This window comes from Lynx canadensis, chromosome B3 (assembly GCF_007474595.2).
Source record: "Lynx canadensis isolate LIC74 chromosome B3, mLynCan4.pri.v2, whole genome shotgun sequence".
In the NCBI taxonomy this organism is placed as follows: Eukaryota; Metazoa; Chordata; class Mammalia; order Carnivora; family Felidae; genus Lynx; species Lynx canadensis.
Window position 1 is genome coordinate 20,506,854 of NC_044308.2, and position 20,204 is coordinate 20,527,057.

A 20,204-nucleotide genomic window follows, 5' to 3' on the forward strand; every position below is an offset into this window, starting at 1 on the left:
GTGCAAAGACCTTCTTCTTGTCCAAAGATTTCTTGACAACACTTGTTTATTTTTTCTTTAATATAAATATGTGGTAATGTTTTGTTTGACATTGTTTTAGAGCTAAAGGCTAATTAGAATCACAGTGAGTTTTTAGAAATTCAGAATTTATAGGAAAAATATATGTTATAAAGGAATATAAAGAAAGTTATATTTTATAAAATATATAGACTGTTAATAACTATATTTTATGTAAGCCTCTTGGTAACCACAAAGAAAATACCTATAAAAGTTAAACAAAAGTAAAAGAGAAAAGATTCAAGACCTATCACTACAAAACAAACAAACAAACTGGAACACAAAAGAAGACAGTGGTGAGAGAGGGAAAAAGGACCAGAGGCCTTCAAGACAAACAGAACACAGTTAACAAAATGGCAATAGTAAATCTTTCCCTATCAATAATTACTAAATAGACTAAATCCCCAGTTAAAAAAAATACAGAATGGCTGGATGTACAAAAAAAAAAAAAAAAAAGCAGTATCTAACTGTAAGCTGCCTACAAGAAACTCACTTTAGATTCAAGAACACACATAGGCTAAAAGTGAAGGGGTGCAAAAGGTATTCCATGCAAACGGTAACCAAAAGAAAGCAGTGTGGCTATACTTATATCAGACAAAGTAGACTTTAAGTCCAAAACTGTTTATAGACAATGAACGTCATCGGTAAAAAGTCAATTCAACAGAAGATAAAGCAGTTGTAAATATATATGCACTCAACATCAGAGCACCTATGTATATAAATTGATACTGACAGCTTTGAAAGGAGAAATCAGCAAAACAATAATAGCAGACTTCAATATGCTACTTTCAATAATAGAACATCCAGACAGAAAATCAATAAAGAAGAAGTGGACTTGAACAAAATAGACCTAACAGATACATACAGAGCTTTTCACCCAACAGTACAAGAATACATGGAACATTCTCCAGGATAGATTACAAGTTAGGTCATAAAACAAGTCTTAAGTCAAAACAAGTCTTAAGAAGATTGAAATCATACAAGGTATCTTTTCTGACCACAACAAAATGAAACTAGAAATCAATAACAGCAAGAAAACAGGAAAATTCATTATATACACACACACACACACACACACACACACACACACACACACAGAGAGAGAGAGAGAGAGACAAAGATACACATATGATGCATGCAACACACACAAAGAGAGAAATTTATTTTTTACCTGATTATCCTTCCTTAAATTTCAGAAACATGGCAAACAGTTTTCTTGATCTTAAAACTTGATAGAATTATAAGAAAATAATTAGTCTATAAATTACAATTATTTATATAGTTATGTAGGCAATTTACATCCACCAACTAAAAACTAAAAGCTATTGCTTCAGAGGGCAGAGAACAGGTTTTGAATTGCCAAATAAGGTGCAGTTCTGCACCATTGTGGAGAGTGTAAATCTCCTCATGAGTCCTTGCTCAAAGTTAAAAGTGCCATTGAACAAACAGCATATATTGTATGAGAAGCAAACCTGTCCTCTCCTGGTAGCATTTGTGTTATTGATGGTGCCTGAGAGACTAAAGCAAGGCCAAAATTCACTTAAATTTGTAGGGATCCTAAGTAGAATGTTTGCATCTTGAAATTACAAGTTTTGCAGATTCCTCCATGAATCACTTACCTTCTCCATATGACAGCCTAATTTTAGCTCCTTTTTTAAGACCAGTATTCAAGCCAGCCATGAAAACCTCTGTCTGCAAGAACTGCTTTCTACAGAGACAAATTAAATGGCCTGGGATCTGTTCCAGGATGTAACTCGTCACTTGAGAAATTTTATGGAAAATAGAAGTCACAAATTTTACACACACACACACACACACACACACAAAGATCATACTACCAACAAAAGTGTTTGTACAGATAGAGTCTTGCACATCCATTAATTTATTTTGGTGATGATGAATTTTTCTCTTTGTGTGGTTGGAAATTTGGAAATTAAGCATAACATTTCCTTCCAGTCTGAACTTTAAATTCAGAATAGAATAATGAAATATCCCATACATTATCAAACAAATGTTTACCAGTCATTTGTTTTGAATGAGATATTCTACTATAGAGAACAGCAGAAGACTCGTTCTCTGTTCATGATGCCCTCTCAAAATGAAGACAGAAATATACTGTCAGGAACTGTGCAGAGTCTGAGATTTTACTTGCTTTCAAGCTAACAAAGTAGCCTGTTAGAGTTAACTGTTACTTCTCTGGCAGAAGACATGAGACTCATGGTTCAGAGACAAAGGACTTTCTATTCATGGTGAAAGCAGTAGCCTGAACTTCATGTTGGTTTGTGTGAGTTCCCTGTGCCCAAGTCTTCAGGGATGATGCAAAGGATCCATCATGGATGCTTGCACATGCAGTGAGCTACATTAGGCAGAGAAGCACTGAGCCTGGGGAATTTGATGCATTTGTAATAAACCCATCCTTTGTCTAGGGGCAGTGTTACCTCCTTCCTCAAGCTTGCTTGTTGCAAACACAACCCTGGGAAATAGGCAGGGTAAAGAGCTGTCAAGGTTTATCTTCTTGGCATGTCCAGCAGGAATTTGCAGGCATGCTCAGGACCCAGAGCAGACTGGCTCTTCCAACACAGATCACATTACATGTCAGGTAACAGTCTGTGACCAGTGTCTAACATCACAGTGCAATAGAAAATATATGGTGCAGGTTGCCCTGTGGGTTCAAAAGAGGAAAAATTTTCTGTGATATCAGCTGTTGGAGAAGAAGATACTGAAGGAAATGAGATTCAACCTGGCCCTTGAAAACAGAATCACATTTGGATCCAAGAGACAAAGAAACATAAGAAAGAACTGTAATGAGAGAAGCCCTTTAAATATTCCTCCTGGGCAAGGTGGGTCAGAAGAGGAAGAGAGTGGTTGTGAAAATGGGGTAAGTTGTCCAGGGACATAGGTGTTAATGAAGGTCTGAGCTGGATAGGCACTGGATTTGGGAGGGGACGGACAGATGGGAAGGACCTACGGAGGATACGTAAGTTCAAGCTGGTGACGTGAGAATAGCGTTGAGAGTTTTGAAATCTTCACATATTTGCTTTGTTCTCAGAGCAGAGCAGCCCAGTAATGAGTGTACCTTGTGCTTTAATGCAGGAGGTTCTAAGCTCTGGAAGTCACTGAGCTTGGCCGTCCCCACCTGGAACACAGAATGGGATGGCAACACGTGTAGTTTCTGGTCATACTCTCCATCACGCCCACCCAGCTTTTCTAACATCCTTTTTTTCCCATTTGAATCCCTTTCCTTCCATGAAAGACACACTGATATAGTTATCCCTGCATCGAGTAATTAGGAAGCTTCAATAGGATAATTCTGATAAAACCCAACTCCCAATTATAACACACTTACAATTACTATTGGCTGTGGTCTCATTGGCTATGGTATAGTTTTTATACCATGAGCCTTTCCTTACCTTTTGTCATTACACTTTGGCTGATAATGGGATCTCTTTCTTTATTCAAATTTTAAAAATGTTGAAAAAAACTGGTCAAGGAGCTAATAGAAATGAATGTAAGATCATTTGACCTCTGGACAATGGTATTTCAAACAACCAAAGGAATCAAACTCCTGGATTTTTAATGTTTTTTAATGCATAATTTATCATGTCTGTCACCTTCCTCTGTTAATCGTGTTATTAATATTCAGAATTTACTTGGATTGGAGAGAATTTTAAAAGAATTCATCACATGTAAGTTTACCTAAGTATTTCCTCTTTGTTTTGTTTTATACATGATTTGTTATATACATGATTTCCTAGTTTTATTAGAGGAAGTATGCACAATGGCTGACAGCAAACTTAGTATCCACAGTGAAAGACGCACCCTGTTTTAACACTTGCCATTTTGAATGACCTTATAAAAATATTTTATAGAGCACAGCTTTCAGTACTTATAGAGGATTCTTGATAAAGCTGTCAAAGAGCAGAAGTAAAGGCATTACTTAAGCCAGAGAGAGAATTCCAAAGAAACACATAAACGTAATTCCAGGTGATGTACAGTTATCTAAAAAAAAAGAAAAAAGAAAAAAAAGCCAAACATTTTAACAGCTTGAAGAAGAAGAAGAAGAAGAAGAAGAAGAAGAAGACGACGTCGACGTCTTTCTGGTGTGCGTTTCAAATGAATATACGCCATGAGACATAAAGTGGCATTTGCCTCCTGATGCATATTCAAAAAAGGTTGTGATTTGTGTTTTTTTCTGTGTGAGTGGTTTTATTTGGTTGCAAATGAGAGTATATACAAAATTAGTGTTCTTTTTAAAAGGGCATTCATTTTAATGACAGTGGAATATGTGGTCAATAAAGTTGAAATTTTTAGATTGAGGACAAAATTCAGGTACTGTTTATATTTTTGGTTATGGTACATTAAGAGATGTCATTATATTGGTTCAAATTTTGAATTGCCCCCTGAGAGATAAAAAATATATAATTAAGATTTATTATACATACTATCTGAGGTTATTCTCTTGTGTGTCTTTAAGGGGAGGATGGTAATTTTATCCAAGAATGCCCTCTTCTCCAGGGAGTCTGGAGCAACCTAATCCCCTGTGGTCTGGTAGGTCTGGAGATGGGAAAGAGTGAACCCCAGGCCATCAGATACATCAAGGGCACCCACAGGTGAAGGCACATCTTGATTCTGTAGGGATGACACCTAGTCCACATCTTCAATCCTGACCTCCATCATGTGCTCCAGACCCGCCTTTCCAACTGATCACTAACGTCTCTGTGGGCAGGCTCCTGGTAGCTCAGCTTTACATGTCCCAGACCACATTGGTTATTCTCCTTTGAAGATTGCTGCTTTCTCACAGGTCCCTGGCACAACTGCTGGCATCTCATGCTCCCACTCACAATGTATGCCTCAGAATCATCTCCTACCCATTCTTCTCCCACATTCCAGTCTGCCCCCAACCAATGGCCATGCCCTATTGGTTTTAGCTTCAGAGTCACTCTCAGACTCCCAGTCTCCATGCTTCCTCCATGCACTTTGGTTTCATTCCTCTGCAGCAGTGACAAAATGGTTACCCCCATGTTTCCAGTCTCTCATTTCAACACATATTTACTGAGCACCTGCTACATCCCAGTTTCTATGGTAGTAGGCCCTGCAAAAGGTGTTTCTCTCCATTGTTTGTGAAAATAGCTTACATTATCTTTTTCCCAACATCACACATCTTCAGAGGTATCTCATCACTTAGGAAATAAAAAAAAAACCTCCTTAGCCTTTTTCCAACCACATCGTTGTGTGCTCTTTTCCACAACTGAGCTCCCGTCCTGCTCCATCCTTAGTGGCTGCAGGAGCAGGGAGGACACTTGAGATGGCCATAGTAATGTTGCACAGAAGACTTAAGGCAGATGTCTAAGCCCTGCTACAGCCACTGAGAAAACTGAAACAAACAAAAAAAGCCACCAAGAGCTTTTGGCCAAGACAGAATTACAGGAACTGGATTTAGTCTCCCACCTGAAACAATTCCCCACGCCGACTCCCCCCCCCCCACATACACACACAAAAACAGACAAAATATGAAGACATTGAACATCAGGCAATGAAGGACAGTGATCCCTGCGATATGGTCAGTAAATGTCCCAGCTTACAGCCTCAAAAGACTCCAGGTCACAGATCAGGGAAGGGGGACTCAGGAGGATCCCTACAGACTCCCTGAGTTGGGGACACAAAGCTGAAAATCCTAGGGAGACTAAAGCCTAGGGACTAGAGTTCCCAGGACAGGATAGTGGAGGGGAGAGAACTCTGGAGTCTTTAGAGGTTCCCTCTGGAGTATTCAGTTGGATAATGATTAGCCCATGCATGTAAAGAAACTGGAGTCTAGGGAAAGAACCACAGAAAAGGTTTAGAGAACAGTGTCTGTTCTCAGATGTGCTCAAACCGGTCTGAGAGTAGCACTTGTTCCCACATTATTCAGAGTAATCAGCACAGCTTTCCCTCAGGAGTGAGGAATAATTAGCCCTAGCCTGAGCCCTGCTCATTTCTGCCTAACAAATCTGAAAAACGAGACTCAGTTCTCTGTCTTCACATTGTCATTGAACAGTTTAACCTTGGGGATTTGTTTAAACATGGTATGTTAACTTTGTCCCCTATACTATCATAATCACCCTCCTTTTTGGCTATTTTACAAGTCAGCTTTGAGAACAAATGAGTGGGAAAGGGATTGCAGAAAGACTTTGTGATCATAATGACTTACAGGAGAGTGGGGAACTTTCTTAAAGGATGAGATAGATAACACGTGGGTTCATGTGTAATGGGAATTACATTCTGGGAATGCTCCCAGAATAGAAAGTCATGTGGACACATACCTCATGCATGTATGATGCATGTCAGGAAATGCAATGCTTCCCACCTCCTCTTGAGGATTTGTCAATCCCTTGATTAGATCACTGAAACTAACCTCATTAGTGCCATGGTCTTTCAGGTGAAAGATCCAATTTTCCTGATAGCTTTTTGAGTATGTACAGTATTTTGTGCATTTTTGAATGAGTAAAATTGAATTTGAGGCCATATCCTTACAGGTAGACCTTGTTTTATTGTGCTTCATTTTACTGCACTTCTTAGATACTGTATTGAAGATTTGTTTGCATCAAGCAAGTCTACTGGCAACATTTTTCCCACAGCACTTGTTCACTTCATGTCTCTGTCACCTTTTGGCAATTCTCACAATATTTTGACTTTCATTATTATTATATTTTTTATGGTGAGCTGTGAGCAGCGATCTCTGATGTTTTACTGTTAAGATTGTTTTGGGGCACCATAAACCATGCCCATATATAAAATGGCAGACTGAATTGATAAATGTATGTGTTCTGACTGCTCCACTGACCAGCCATTCTCTGGTGTGTGCTGTCTCTCTCTCTCTCTTTCTCTCTCTCTCTCTCTCTCTCTCTCTCTCTCTCTCTTTGGGTCTACCTGTTTCTGGAGACATAGCAATATTGAAAGTAGGATAATTAATAACCCTACAACAGCCTCTAAGTGTTCAAGTGAAAGGAAGAGTTGAATGTCTCTCCCTTTAAACCAAAGGCTAGAAATGATTAGGCTTAGTGAAAAAGGCATGTTGAAAGCTGAGATAGGCTAAAAGCTAGAGCTCTGGTACCAGTCATCCAATTAGTGAATACAAAGAAAACGTTCTTGAAGGAAATTGGAAGTGCTACTGCAGTGAACACATGAATGTTAAGAAAGAAAAACAGCCTTAATGCTGACGTGGAGAAAGTTTTAGTGGGCTGGATAGATGATCAAACAGCCACACATTCCTTTAAGCAAAAGCCTAATCCAGAGCAAGGCCCTCACTCTCTTCAGTTCTACAAGGACTGAGAGAGGTGAGGAAGCTGCGGACAGAAAGTTTGAAGCTAGAAGAGGTTGCTTCATGAGGTTTAGGGAAAGAAGCTGTCTCTATAGCATAAAAGTACAAGGTGAAGCAACAAGTGTGGATGTAGAAGTTGCACTAAGTTATTCAGAAGATCTAGGTAAGATCATTGATGAAGGTGGCTACATTCAATAGTAGATTTTCAATGGAGAAGAAACAGTTGCCTATAGGAAGAAGATGCCATTTAGGACTTTTATAGCTAGAGAGGAAAAGTCAATGCCTGGCCTCAAAGATTCAAAAGACAGATCAACTCTGATGAAGATGCACAATGAAAGTAATGTCGTTTTCATGCCTGCTAATACAACATCTGTGTTGCAGCCTAACGATCAAGGAGTAATTTTCAACTTTCGAGTCTTCTTATGTAAGAAATACATTTCATTCAAGCCAAAACTGAAGTGAGATATCACCTCACGCCTGTAAGAATGGCTAAAATCAAAAGCACAAGAAATGACAAGTGTTGGCAAGGATGTGGAGAAAAAGGAACCCTCTTGCACTTTTGGTGGGATTGCAACGTGGTGAAGCCACTCTGGAAAACAGTATGGAGGTTCCTCAAAAAATTAAAAGTAGAACTACCCTATGATCCAGTAATCACATTACTGGATATTTACCCCAAAATTACCATAACAGTAATCCAGGGGAGAGTGGTTAAGATGGTGGAGGAGTAAGGTGACCCTAAGCTTGCCTCATCCCTCAAACACAGCTAGATAAATATCAAATAATTCTTAACACCCAAGGAATTGATCTGAGGACTGAGAAAACAAGGCTGAACATCTACAAGTAGAAAAATGACCACCTCATGGAAGGTAAGAACTGTGGAAGTTGATTTGAAGGAGAAAAGAACTGTGGGTGCTGTGGAGGGGAGGAAACCCTGATCATTGTGAGAAGAGTGAGAGAGAAAGAGTGAAAAAAGAGTGAAAATGCAGAGGGTACTGCACAAGAAAACCCTTCCCAAAAACCATTGATGGGAAAAGGAGAGGTGCTGAATACTTCAAGTCTTTATATGCAACAGACTAAAGTTTTAGAGATCCACGCTGCTGCTGGGGTTGTGCCTGGTTGGCTTAGCAGTGCTCTGGTGGGGAAGGAGGGCAGAAACCTGGGAGCAGGCAGCATGGTTTAAAAATGCACTAACCAAGATGCAAGCCTGAATGATGCCAAGACAAGGAGGATGGACGAATCAGAGGAACAAATCAGTGATATAGAAGATAAAATTATAGAAAATAATGAAGCTGAAAAGAGGAGGAAAATAAAGGTATTATATCATGAATGTAGACTTAGGGAACTCAGTTACTCCTTAAGGCATAATAACATTCATATCATAGGAGTCTCAGAAGATGAAGAGAGAAAAAGAGGGGCAGAAGGTTTATTTCAGCAAATTATAGCTGAAAACTTCCCTAATCTGAGGAGGGAAACAGATGTGAAAATCCAAGAAGCACATGGGAGCAAGAGAACTCCCAATAAATTCAATAAAAGCTGGCCATCACCAAGACATATCATAGTCAAATTCACGAAATACACAGACAAGGAAAGAATCCTCAAAGCAGCAAGGGGAAAAAGTCCTTAAACTACAAGGGAAGACAGATCAGATTCACAGCAGATCTGTCCACAGAAACCTGGCAGGCCAGAAGGGAGTGGCATGATATATTCAATGTGCTGAATGGGAAAATATGAAATATGCAGCCAAGAATGCTTTATCCAGCAAGCCTGTCACTCAGAATAGAAGGAGAGATGAAGAGTTCCCCAGAGAATCAAAAACTAGAGAGTTTGTAACCACTAAGCCAGCCCTGCAAGAAATATTAAAGGGAACTCTTTGGGGAAAAGGGGAACAAAACCAACAAAGACTAGAAAGGAATACAGAACATCACCAGAAACACTTACTTTAGAGGTAACACAATGGCACTAAATTCATATCTATCAATAATCACCCTGAATGTAAATGGGCTAAATGCTCCAATCAAAAGACATAGGGTATCAGAATGTATAAAAATAAAAACAAGACACATTTATATGCTGCCTACAAGAGACTTATTTTATAAAGACCTAATGATACCTGCAGATTGAAAGTGAAGGGTTGGAGAACCATCTATCATTCTAATAGATGTAAAAAAAAAAAAGCCAGAGTAGTCATACTTATATCCGGAAAACTGGATTTTAAACCAAAATCTGTAACAAGAGACGAAGAAGAGCATTATACCACAGTTAAGGGGTCTGTCCATCAAGAAGATCTAACAATTGTAAATATTTATGCCCCCACCTTGAGAGCACCCAAGTATATAAATCAATTAATAACAAACATAAACTCATTGATAATAATAGATAATTGATAATAGATAATAGTAGGAGACCTTAATACCCCCCTTACAACAATGGACATATCATCTAAGCAGAAAATCAACAAGGAAACAATGGCTTTGAATGACACACTGGACCAGTTGGACTTACCAGTTATATTCAGAACATGCCATCCTAAAGCAGCAGAATACACATTCTTTTCAAGTGCACATGGAACATTCTTTGGAATAGATCACGTATTGGGTTATAAATCAGTCCTCAGCAAGTACAAAATGATGGAGACCATGCATATTTGCAGACCACAACACTATGAAACTTGAAATCAACCACAAGAAAAAATTTGGAAATCCCACAAATACATGGAAGGTTAAAAACATCCTACTACACAATGAATGGGTTAACCTGGAAATTAAAGAAGAGATTAGAAAATATATGGAAGCAAAGGAAAATTAAAACATAAAAGTCCAAGCCCTTTGGATGCAGCAAAGGCAGTCCAAGAGAGAAGTATATTGCAATACAGGCCTGTATCAAGAAGCAAGAATAGTCTCAAATACACAACCTAACTTTACACCTAAAGGAGCTAGAAAAGGAGCAGTATAAAAACCTAAATCTAGCAGAAGGGAACTAATAAAAGCTAGAGCAGAAATAAACGAAAGAGAAACAAACAAAAACAGAACAGATCAATGAAACCAAGAGCTGATTCCTTGAAAAGATTAATAAAATTAATTGATAAACCCCTAGCCAGACTTGTCAGAAAGAAAAGAGAAAGAACTCAAATAAATAAAGTCATTAATCAGAGAGGAGAGATCACAACTAACACCACAGAAATACCAAAAATTATAAGAGATTATGAAAAAATATATGCCAATAAACTGCACAAGCTGGAAGAAATAGACAAATTCCTAGAAACATACAAACTACCAAAATTGACACAGGAAGAAATAGAAAGTTTGAATAGACCCATAACCAGAAAAGAAATTGAATAAGCAATCAAAAATTTCCCAACAAACAAAAGTCGCCAGATGGCTTCCCAGGGGAATTCTACAAGACATTTAAAGAAGAATTAATACCTGTTCTTCTCACACTGTCCTCCCCCCCAAAAAAAAATGGAAGGAAAACTCCCAAATTTCTTCTAGGAGGCCACGATTACATTGACTCCAAAACCAGAAAAAGACCCCACTAAGAAGCAGAATTATAGGCCAGTATCCCTGAACATGGATGCAAAAATTCTCAACAAGGTACCAGCAAATTTAATTCATCAGTATTAAAATAATTAGTCACCACAAGTGGTATTTATTCCTGGGCTTCATTGATGGTTCAATACTCACAAATCAATCAATGTGATATACCACATTGATAAAAGAAAGGCTAAGAACCACATGATTCTCTCAATAGATGCAGAAAAAGCATTTGACAAAATACAGCATCCTTTCTTGATAAAAATTCTTAAGTAGGGATAGATGGAATGAACCCCAACATCAGAAAGGCCATATATGAAAGATCCACAACTAATATACCCAATTGGGAAAAAAATGAGAGCTTTTACTCAATGGTCAGGAACAAGACAGGGATGTCCACTCTCACCATTACTATTTAACATAGTACTGGAAGTCTTAGCCTCAGCAATCAGACAACAAAAAGAAATAAAAGACATCCAAACTGGGAAGGAAAAAGTCAAAATTTCACTATTCAAAGGTGACATGATACTCTATGTAGAAAACCTGAAAGACTCCACCAAAAAATTTGCTAGAACTAATACATGAATTCAGCAAACTCACAGGATATAAAATCAAGGTACAGAAATCTGTTGCATTTCTATACACCAATAATGAAGCATCAGAAAAAGAAATCAAGGAATCAATCCCATTTTACAATTATACCAAAAACCCTAAGATACCTAGGAATAAACCTAACCAAAGAGGTAAAAGATCTATACTCTGAAAACTATAGGACACTTATGAAAGAAAGTGAAGAGGACACAAAGAAATGGAAAAACATTCCATGCTTATAGATTGGAATAACAGATACTGTTAAAATGTCTATACCACCCAAAGCAATCTACACATTCAGTGCAATCCCTATCGAAATGCCACCAGCATTTAAAAAACAATCCTAAATTTTGCATTGAAGGACAAAAGACCCTGAATAGCCAAAGCAATCTTGACAAAGCAAAGCAAAGCTGGGGCATCACAATTTCAGACTTCAAGCTGTGTTACAAAGCTACAGTCATCAAAACATTATGGTACTGGCACAAAAACATACATATATATCAATGGAACAGGATAGAAAACCCAGAAATCTTCACAATCTTGGATTAGACAGAAGTTCTTAAACTTGACACCAAAATCATGATCCATAAAGTAAAATTGGTAAGCTGGATCTTGTGAACATGAAACTTACAAAACTTGTGTTCAGTGAAAACTTGTGTGAAGAGGATTAAAAGACAAACTATGGACTGGGAAAAAATGTTTGCAAACCACATATCTGACAAAAGAGCAGGATCTTAAAGGCAAAAAGAACTCTCAAAACTCAATAAAAATGCATCCAGTGCAGTTGGGGAATGGGCAAAAGGTATGAACAGACACTTTACCTAAGAGTGCATAGATATCCAATGAGCACACATAGGGTTGCCTGGGTGGCTCAGCTGGTTAAGCGTCTGACTCTTGTTTTCACTTAGGTCATGATCTCACGGTTCATGAGTTTGTACCCCACATGGGTTCTGAGCTGACAGTGCAGAGCCCGTGTGGGATTCTTTCTCCCTCTATCTCTCTGCCCCTCCCATGTTCGTTCTCTCTCTCTCTCTCTCTCTCTCTCTCTCAAAATAAATAAACTTAAAAAACTGAGCACACATGAAGATGTTTAGCAGCATTAGCCATCAAGGAAATACAAATTAAAACCATATTGGTATATCACTACACTCCCTATCAGAATGGCTAAAATAAAAATGGTGATACCAAGTGTGGACAAGGAAACAGAGAAGCTGGATCATTCATACACTGCTGGTAGGAACGTAAAATGGTTCATCCACTGTGGAAAACAATTTGGCAGTTTCTCATAAAACTAAACATTCAATTACCGTGTGACTCAACAACTGTACTCTTGGACATTTTTCCCAGAGAAATAAAAACCTATGGTCACACAAAGACCTGTACGCAAATGTTAATGGCAACTTTATTTGTATAACCCAACAAACTGAAAACAACCCAGATATTTCTCATCTGGTGCCTGATTGAGCAAACTGGGTACATCCAAGCCATGGAATACTGCTCAACAGTAAAAAGGAATGAACTACGATACGTGCAACAGCGTGGATGAATCTTCAGGGGATTATGCTGAGTGAAAAAAGTAAGGTTACATGCTATATGATGCCACTTGTATATGGTTCTTGAAAGGACAAAATTATAAAAATTGAGACCAGATTAATGGCTGACAAGGCTTGAGCTGGAACAGGGGGAAGGAGGTATGTTGGTCAATGAAAGGGCAACATGGGGCAGGGAGCCTTGTGATGATGGAAATGTTCTTGACTGCATCCACATCAATCCGGGCTATGATATTTCACTATAGTTTTGTAAGATGCTACCATGGGGGAAACTGAGTTAAGAGTATGCAGGATTTCTTTGTATTATTTCTTATGTACCTGCATGTGATTCTACCATTACCCCAAGGTAAAAAGCTTAATTTAAAAACTTGGCATTTTAGGGGTGCCTGGGTGGCTTCCTCAGTTAAGTGTCCGACTTCGGCTCAGATTATGATCTCATGTTTCATGAGTTCGAGCCCCACGTAGGGTTCTGTGCTGGCAGCTCAGACCCTGGAGCCTGCTTCAGATTCTGTGTCTTTCCCTCTCTGCCCCTCCCCTCTTCGTGCTCTGCCTCTCTCTGTCTCTCAAAAATGAATAAACGGTAAAAAGGAAGAAAGGAAGAAAGGAAGAAAGAAAGAAAGAAAGAAAGCTTGGCATTTTATTAAATACTTAAAAATTTTGAGATACATTTTATAATTAATAAAGATTGCCCACCCACTTAAATGCTGGTGATTCCAAGATTTTCTTAGACAGTGACTGCCTAATCATGATCAAAATTGTGAAATATATCATTTAGTATCTAATAATTCGATCAGCATTGTAGAAGAATAAACAGATGTGTCTCTATTAAAGTCCAGTTTTGATTATGAAGCAAACAAAAAGCTACAAAACAAAACCTCCATGAAGTGGGTAACAATTGGCCACACTTTTTCTGGACCTTGATGGAAATGCTAAGGATCTGCCTTCTGGGTTGTCAGGATGAGACTGACTTTCTTCTGCCTTTTTCTCTCTCACAGGATCTCCTCTTCAGCGTGTGTGCCCTCAATGTCCTCTCCACCATCGTGTGTGCGTTGGCCACAGCCATGTGCTGCATGCAGATGGTCTCTTCTGATGTCCTGCAGATGGTGAGTGGCCCCCTTCCTTCCCAAGCACACTCAAGATGGCTAGCCTGACCCTTCTCCTCCAGCCAGTTTGAAACCAACATAGAGTGGACACTTCTAGCTTCCAACCAGAAACCCCAAGGATGATAGGCCCTGAGGGTCCATGGAGGCCACCTCATGCTGCCCTCTGGAAGACAGAGAACCTGTACATTTGGTGCCACTAACATATTTATTTTAGGCATTGAATGCATGTTAACAGAGCTGCATGTTAACAGAGTCCAGCCACCCTCATGCCCCTCTAGACGGCCTCTACTGTGTCCCCTGAATAATTTTAGTGACAATCCTGTAGCCCTAGACATCCTCTGGGCCCAGCACCTCCAGAGCGAGGTGGCTTCTTCAAGCTTTAATATTCTCTTTTAATAAAGGGAGGTTTTAGAAGATGAGTTCTTTTCAAATTGAAAAACTGCTCATCTGTGCTTTTTAGACTTCCTAATTAACCCTGAGCTCATAATCTACTGGCAGGTCACTGGCTGGCCCTCATGACCACCCTGGCCAGGGTCTTACAGTTGAAGAACTGCTGCTCCCAAGGGACAGAGATAAGAACAGGAGCAAGGGTCATACACATATTAATACACGTTTATAAGTACATGCTTAATAAATAATGAAGGCTCTTTATTATTCAGTGTAAATGAAACACAGCCCACTGTTTGCTGTGTCACCACTAAAGTCAGTACGATATAGAGAAACTAATGGGAAGATATTGTTCTCTAGTGCTCAGGGTAGGAATCATCTGTGTGTGCGTGCATCTGTCTGTCTCTGTGTCTCTGTCTCTTGTGTTGCTTCTTCAAGATCCATCTGCCTCCCCCTCAGTGTTTTATGCATCTCACGAAAAGAAAAGCAAGTTATTCTTGTAGAAGGCTGTTTTATTTGCTCTTTCTTATCCACCCCATGGCAATACATCAGTTCATCAAGATACAGGGCCAGAGAGCATCATTACCAAGATGTTAAAAATTCATTGGTTCTAATCATATGCAACATCCGCCTCTTTGTCCCAGTGTATATCTACACAGCTGTCACAGCCAGGGCTGACCTTTCTGAGAAGTGGCAGTTCTCCGAAAGGTATCTAATTAAGCAGTTATTCAGCAGTGATGAACTTTTGGCCCTGCTCACCGAGGCCTCATGTTGGTGATTTTCTCTGGCATGTTGTGTAAAGGAAAGGTTAAGTACCATGGGGTTCTACTCACCTCTGCATATTTTACTATTGATCTGTAAATATCACACCAATTTGACCAAACTAACAGAACCAAAGAGCTATAAATGTAAACGTTTGCATTTCCTGGTTTGAAGTGTTAGAATGAAACCCACCAACTAAACAAGCATCAGGCCTATGGAAGCTGTGATAGATATACAACTGTAACATCAAGAGCAGGGTCATTCTATCATTCTGCCACAGGGAACCTGAGCGGGCCTGGAATCCTGGGCCTGACGACAGCCATGACTGGGTCGGAGTCCCACCTCTTCTGCATATGAGGCAGGGGACTCCGGACATGTCACTGAACCCGCCAGAGCCTCAATTTCCTCAACTCAAATGAACCTAATGGTATACCTGGTGAACATTCAAGAAACATGACCTAGTTGATCCATAAATGTGGGCAGAATATTAGTTACTGGGCTATCTCAGCCACCGACTATGAATGCCATGGCCCTTGATGTACTTTGCCAACTGTAAAACACCAAAGGGAAATAAGGTGTTTTTACAATTACCACAGCCACCATCACAACCTCTGGTTGTTTCATAGCTGAGTGTTTGCGGGTAAGTTTGCTTCTTACCCCTGGCTTAGAAGTAGAAATCAGTTAAATTCCTGCAGGTGAGTCCTTTTCCCTTTGTGTCTATGGGCTATGGGACCAGACAAGGCTCAAGGGGGACAGGTGGTATATGACCATGGTGCATTGTGGAACCAGTGCATGATCTTGGGCACATCCCTGCCTATTGGTCCCAGTTTCCTCTGCTCTATGTAAGACTGTTCATGTTCTGCTTCCTCTTGGGTCTGCTGACAGAGGAATCACATAATGCATGTGTGTGGACTTTGAAAAACCCTGGTGGCCATGTGAAGGAGGTGGGCTTTTACCACATGGGTCAGAAGCTGGGTGAAGCTGGCCACACAGGCTGCACCCGTGAGAAAGGAGAAGTGGGAAGCCCAGGGGCTCATGGGTACGCCCTGCAGGATGGAACCTGGTACTATTTATTCATGAAAATGCCTCAGGCTCTTTTTACTTTTTTAGAAAAGTCTTCTCCTTTTTCTCCAGCTCTACTCCATTGCAATTGACTTTAATTTTCTTACTTCATTTCATTAGACTGTTTAATTAAAAAAGTAATGTATGATCACTGAAACAAGTAAAACATAGAGATAGATAAAGGCATAGTTAATAATCTACCTTCTCCCATCTTATTCTCTTGAGGAAACTTTGCATTAAATCCTTCCATTTCTTTATTGACTTCTTAGTGTTTATATTAACATATATATAATCTATTTTCCTTGTTCCTCCTTCCCTTCTTCCCTCCATCCTTCCCTCTCTTCTTCCTTCCATTATTTCTTCCTTTTAGCCAAATAGGATCATACCATTCATTATCACTCTGCAGTGTGATTTTAATAGCCTGAAACTCTCATGGACATCCCTCTAGGTTAATCTACACAGAAATGTATTCCTGTCTACATTGATCCATAATATGGATGTAACGTCAGTCAGTTGGCTATTTATCTATTCGATCCATGAATGCTTGAGTTCTTTCTTTCTTTTTTTGAGAGAGGGCATGAGTGAGCAAGGGGCAGAGAGAGGGAAAAAGAGAGAGAGGGAGAGAGAGAGAGAAGCAGGGCTCATGCTCACCCAAAGTGGGGATAGAACTATGAGATCATGAACTGAGCCTAAGTCAGATGCTTAACTGACTGAGCCACCCAAGCGCCCTTTTCTTTTCAAAAAAATTTTTTTATTAATGTTTATTTATTTTTGAGAGGGAAAAAGAGAGGGACAGAGCACAAGCGGAGGAGGGGCAGAGAGAGGAAGACACAGAATCCGAAGCAGGCTACAGGCTCTGAGCTGTCAGCACAGAGTCCAATGCAGGGCTCAAACTCACAAACTGTGAGATCATGACAGGAGCTGAAGTTGGACACTTAACCGACTGAGCCACCCAGGTGCTCCATGGCGCCCCTTTCTTATTTTTGATTTTGGTTTTGTTTATGTCACTGTGATCATATAGTGGTTAGTACTCTGTGTTGTGGTTTTGTTTATGCCTGTGCAGATGGTGCTTCAGTAAGCACATATAGTCATAGCTCCCTTAGCCCACCTGTGCTGACCCCACTGGCCGGGTAGCCATGGTCTCCATCCCACCGATGATGCACTGCCTGCTCCCCACAACACATTTGTTCACCAGCAGCCTCTGTGGTTCACCCAGGTGCCTTCTCTGCTCCCAGTAGTTGGGTCACAAGCTTTCCAAGGGACAGTTGTATCTGTCCCCAAACCAGTCTATGTCAGTGGTATTTGGATTGTTAAGTGCATGTTCTAGTGCTATATAAGCCGATGAAATATGAGTGCAAAAAAGAGAATTGTTTATTTTACAAAAAAGTATGGAGTTCTTTGGGAAGATTCAGAAAAAAAAAGGGGGGTCCCTGGATATACTGCTCTTAATTTTTGGTGTGGGTGAGATAATTATAAGAGGTTGAGATACAGAATTTTAAAAATCTAGGAAGCATCTGCACACACATTGTTTCACAAGTACCTTTAAGCTCCAGCCCTGCTCCAAAAGCACAAAAATGGGAAGTGAGTTAATTCTCATAGGTGTAGTTTATACAACAAAGAAGACCACGGGGTGCTCTAGACAACAGACTGAGACTCACAGCAAGAGCCTTAGCCTGGCATGGAAGGAACCCGCAGTTCCTTTCTTATTTCTGGGGATCAGCATTTTGGGATAAATAACCATTTGGGGAACTCATATAATGAATGCATGTATACATGAGATGCCTAGCGTCAGAATTTAGAAAGCTGAAGTACTCTAATATGTTTGGAACTAGTGGCAAAAGGCGATCTGAGTATAAAATTCAGTTTATAGATATGGTTTTATGGAGAAAGCTTTTACCTCCAAAGTGTCTCTAATCTCACATTTTTAGTTTTATTTCTTGAGCATAATCTCATTTTTCCATTTTTCCATTCAGCTCTTTTCCTCCCCACGTACTTTATTGCCAGCCACTTTAGCCCAAGAGACATCATCTGCTATTGCATGCATCTCCATTAGGAACTTGCCTGTGAACTTCATCTTTTATTATTGTCATTTATGTTCTCAACACTAGTCATGTGCCCTGTAAAGCAGAACACCTCCAGAAAGTACAGACAGAGCATCGTTGCCCACAGAGCTAGCAAGGGGTGTCGCAGCCAGGGACGGTTGGGACACCACCTCCTGGAAGCCCCAGAATCGCTCAAGTTCACCAGTATCTTCACCTCTCTGGCTCACTCCACTGCTGGTTCAGCACCCCACGGAGGCTGGCCCTCTTTGGACCCACAGTGGCCTTCCTTGAGGTTTGGGTTTACCAGAAACGTCTCTAGGTAGTAGGTGCTACTTATATAGGACTAGGGGACTAGGACCAAAGGGTGTCTGGTTAATCTTAAAATCTAGTTACAGCAGACAATCCTAAAAGTGATACATACAAGCTACAAACATTTTATTTTTACTTTAAATATGCAGATGAGCATTTATCCATCAGGGTTTTGATTTGGGGCCAAGATCTTCTGTTCAATTATGGTTCAATTATTGTTCAAGATCTTCTGTTCAATTATGGTTCAATTATTGCTGTACTGAGTTGCACTTCTTTTTTTTTTTTCTTAATATTGATTTATCTTTGAGAGAACGTGAGTGGGGAAGGGGCAGAGAGAGGGGGACAGAGGATCCAAAGCGGGCTCTATGTTGACAGGCTGACAGCAGCAAGCCTGATGTGGGCCTCAAACTCACGAACTGCAAGATCATGACTTGAGCTGAAGTAGGACACTCAACCAAGTGAGCTGCCCAGGTGCCCCCAAGTTGCATATCCTGTATAAACTTCATAAAAATATCACTATCTGTAATTTCCAGATCCTTGAAATTGGCATGAGCCAGGCAAAATGAGATGCACGAACTCCCCTGAATATCTTCTGACTCCTCTCCCTCCCTTACAGCTAGCTGCCTTGCCAGTTCCCATTTTGGCAGTGGTTTCTGCTCAGCTGCTCTCCTTTGTCAAGTCTTTCCAAAGCGTTCAACTTGGTTCTCGTAGAATGAGCGAGTTTTCCTGCCTGCATTCATATTTCATTATGAATTACAGTAGTAACTAAAACTGGCCTTTAGCTGTTCGGGAATGCGCCCTTGTGTCCTGGGTAGGCAGGAAACACACATGGTACACCTGGCATGGTGGCAGGACTGGAGAGCAGCAAGGTGCCTCGGGCAGGCGTCACTCCAGGGTCTGGAGCATGGAGGGAAACCCCAGCTCAGATCGGTTGGCCAGGAGAGGTGGATTAAGAAAACTTCTACCATAGCAATACTAGAGTATTTGTACCAAGTGTCAGGAAGGGTAGAGGAAGAGGCCTATTCCTCTGTATTTCTTAGTCCCTGAGGGAAGTCTCAAAGGTGTGTGTGACCCATTCAGGAGCCAGAATGTGGCAGGGAAACTGGGAAAGTGTGCTGTTCCCAGCAAACTAGAGAGGCAGCTGCTGGTCAGGAGCCTGGGGAGGGTGTAAAAGGAGGCTGGCAGGCTTGTCCTGGGGCCTGGAGGAGACGAGTCTGCTCAGAACTCAGAGGAGTTTGTGGAAATTCCAGCCCCTTGTCTCCAGACCCCTGCAGGCCTGTCCTGCCCTCCATTCCTTACTTCTCCCCCTCCCCCCGTGGCCAGAGATAGAGGCATAGGGACTGAAGAGCTAATATTTGTGATGTGGTCTTGTTTAAGCCCCACAACACTACCGTCTGGGTCTGTGACCTAGAAATGGTGTTTCCCAGTGTGACCCTGTCAGGCCAGTTGGGGTGAGGAAAGGAGACCGAAACTCAAAGGGGTCAGTAATATGCTTATAGTCTTGTGGGCCCTCA

The 20,204-nt window shown here is 40.5% G+C and overlaps 1 protein-coding gene across 1 annotated transcript in view; it reads left to right on the forward strand.

The window, feature by feature from the left end:
• The window catches only part of FAM189A1 (family with sequence similarity 189 member A1), a 287,059-nt gene that overhangs the window by 242,177 nt on the left and 24,678 nt on the right, over window positions 1-20,204 (forward strand). Inside the window, exon 7 of the mRNA XM_032593500.1 lies at window positions 14,021-14,128. Coding sequence (XP_032449391.1) covers window positions 14,021-14,128 — 108 coding nt within the window. The remainder of the gene's footprint in view (window positions 1-14,020; window positions 14,129-20,204) is intronic.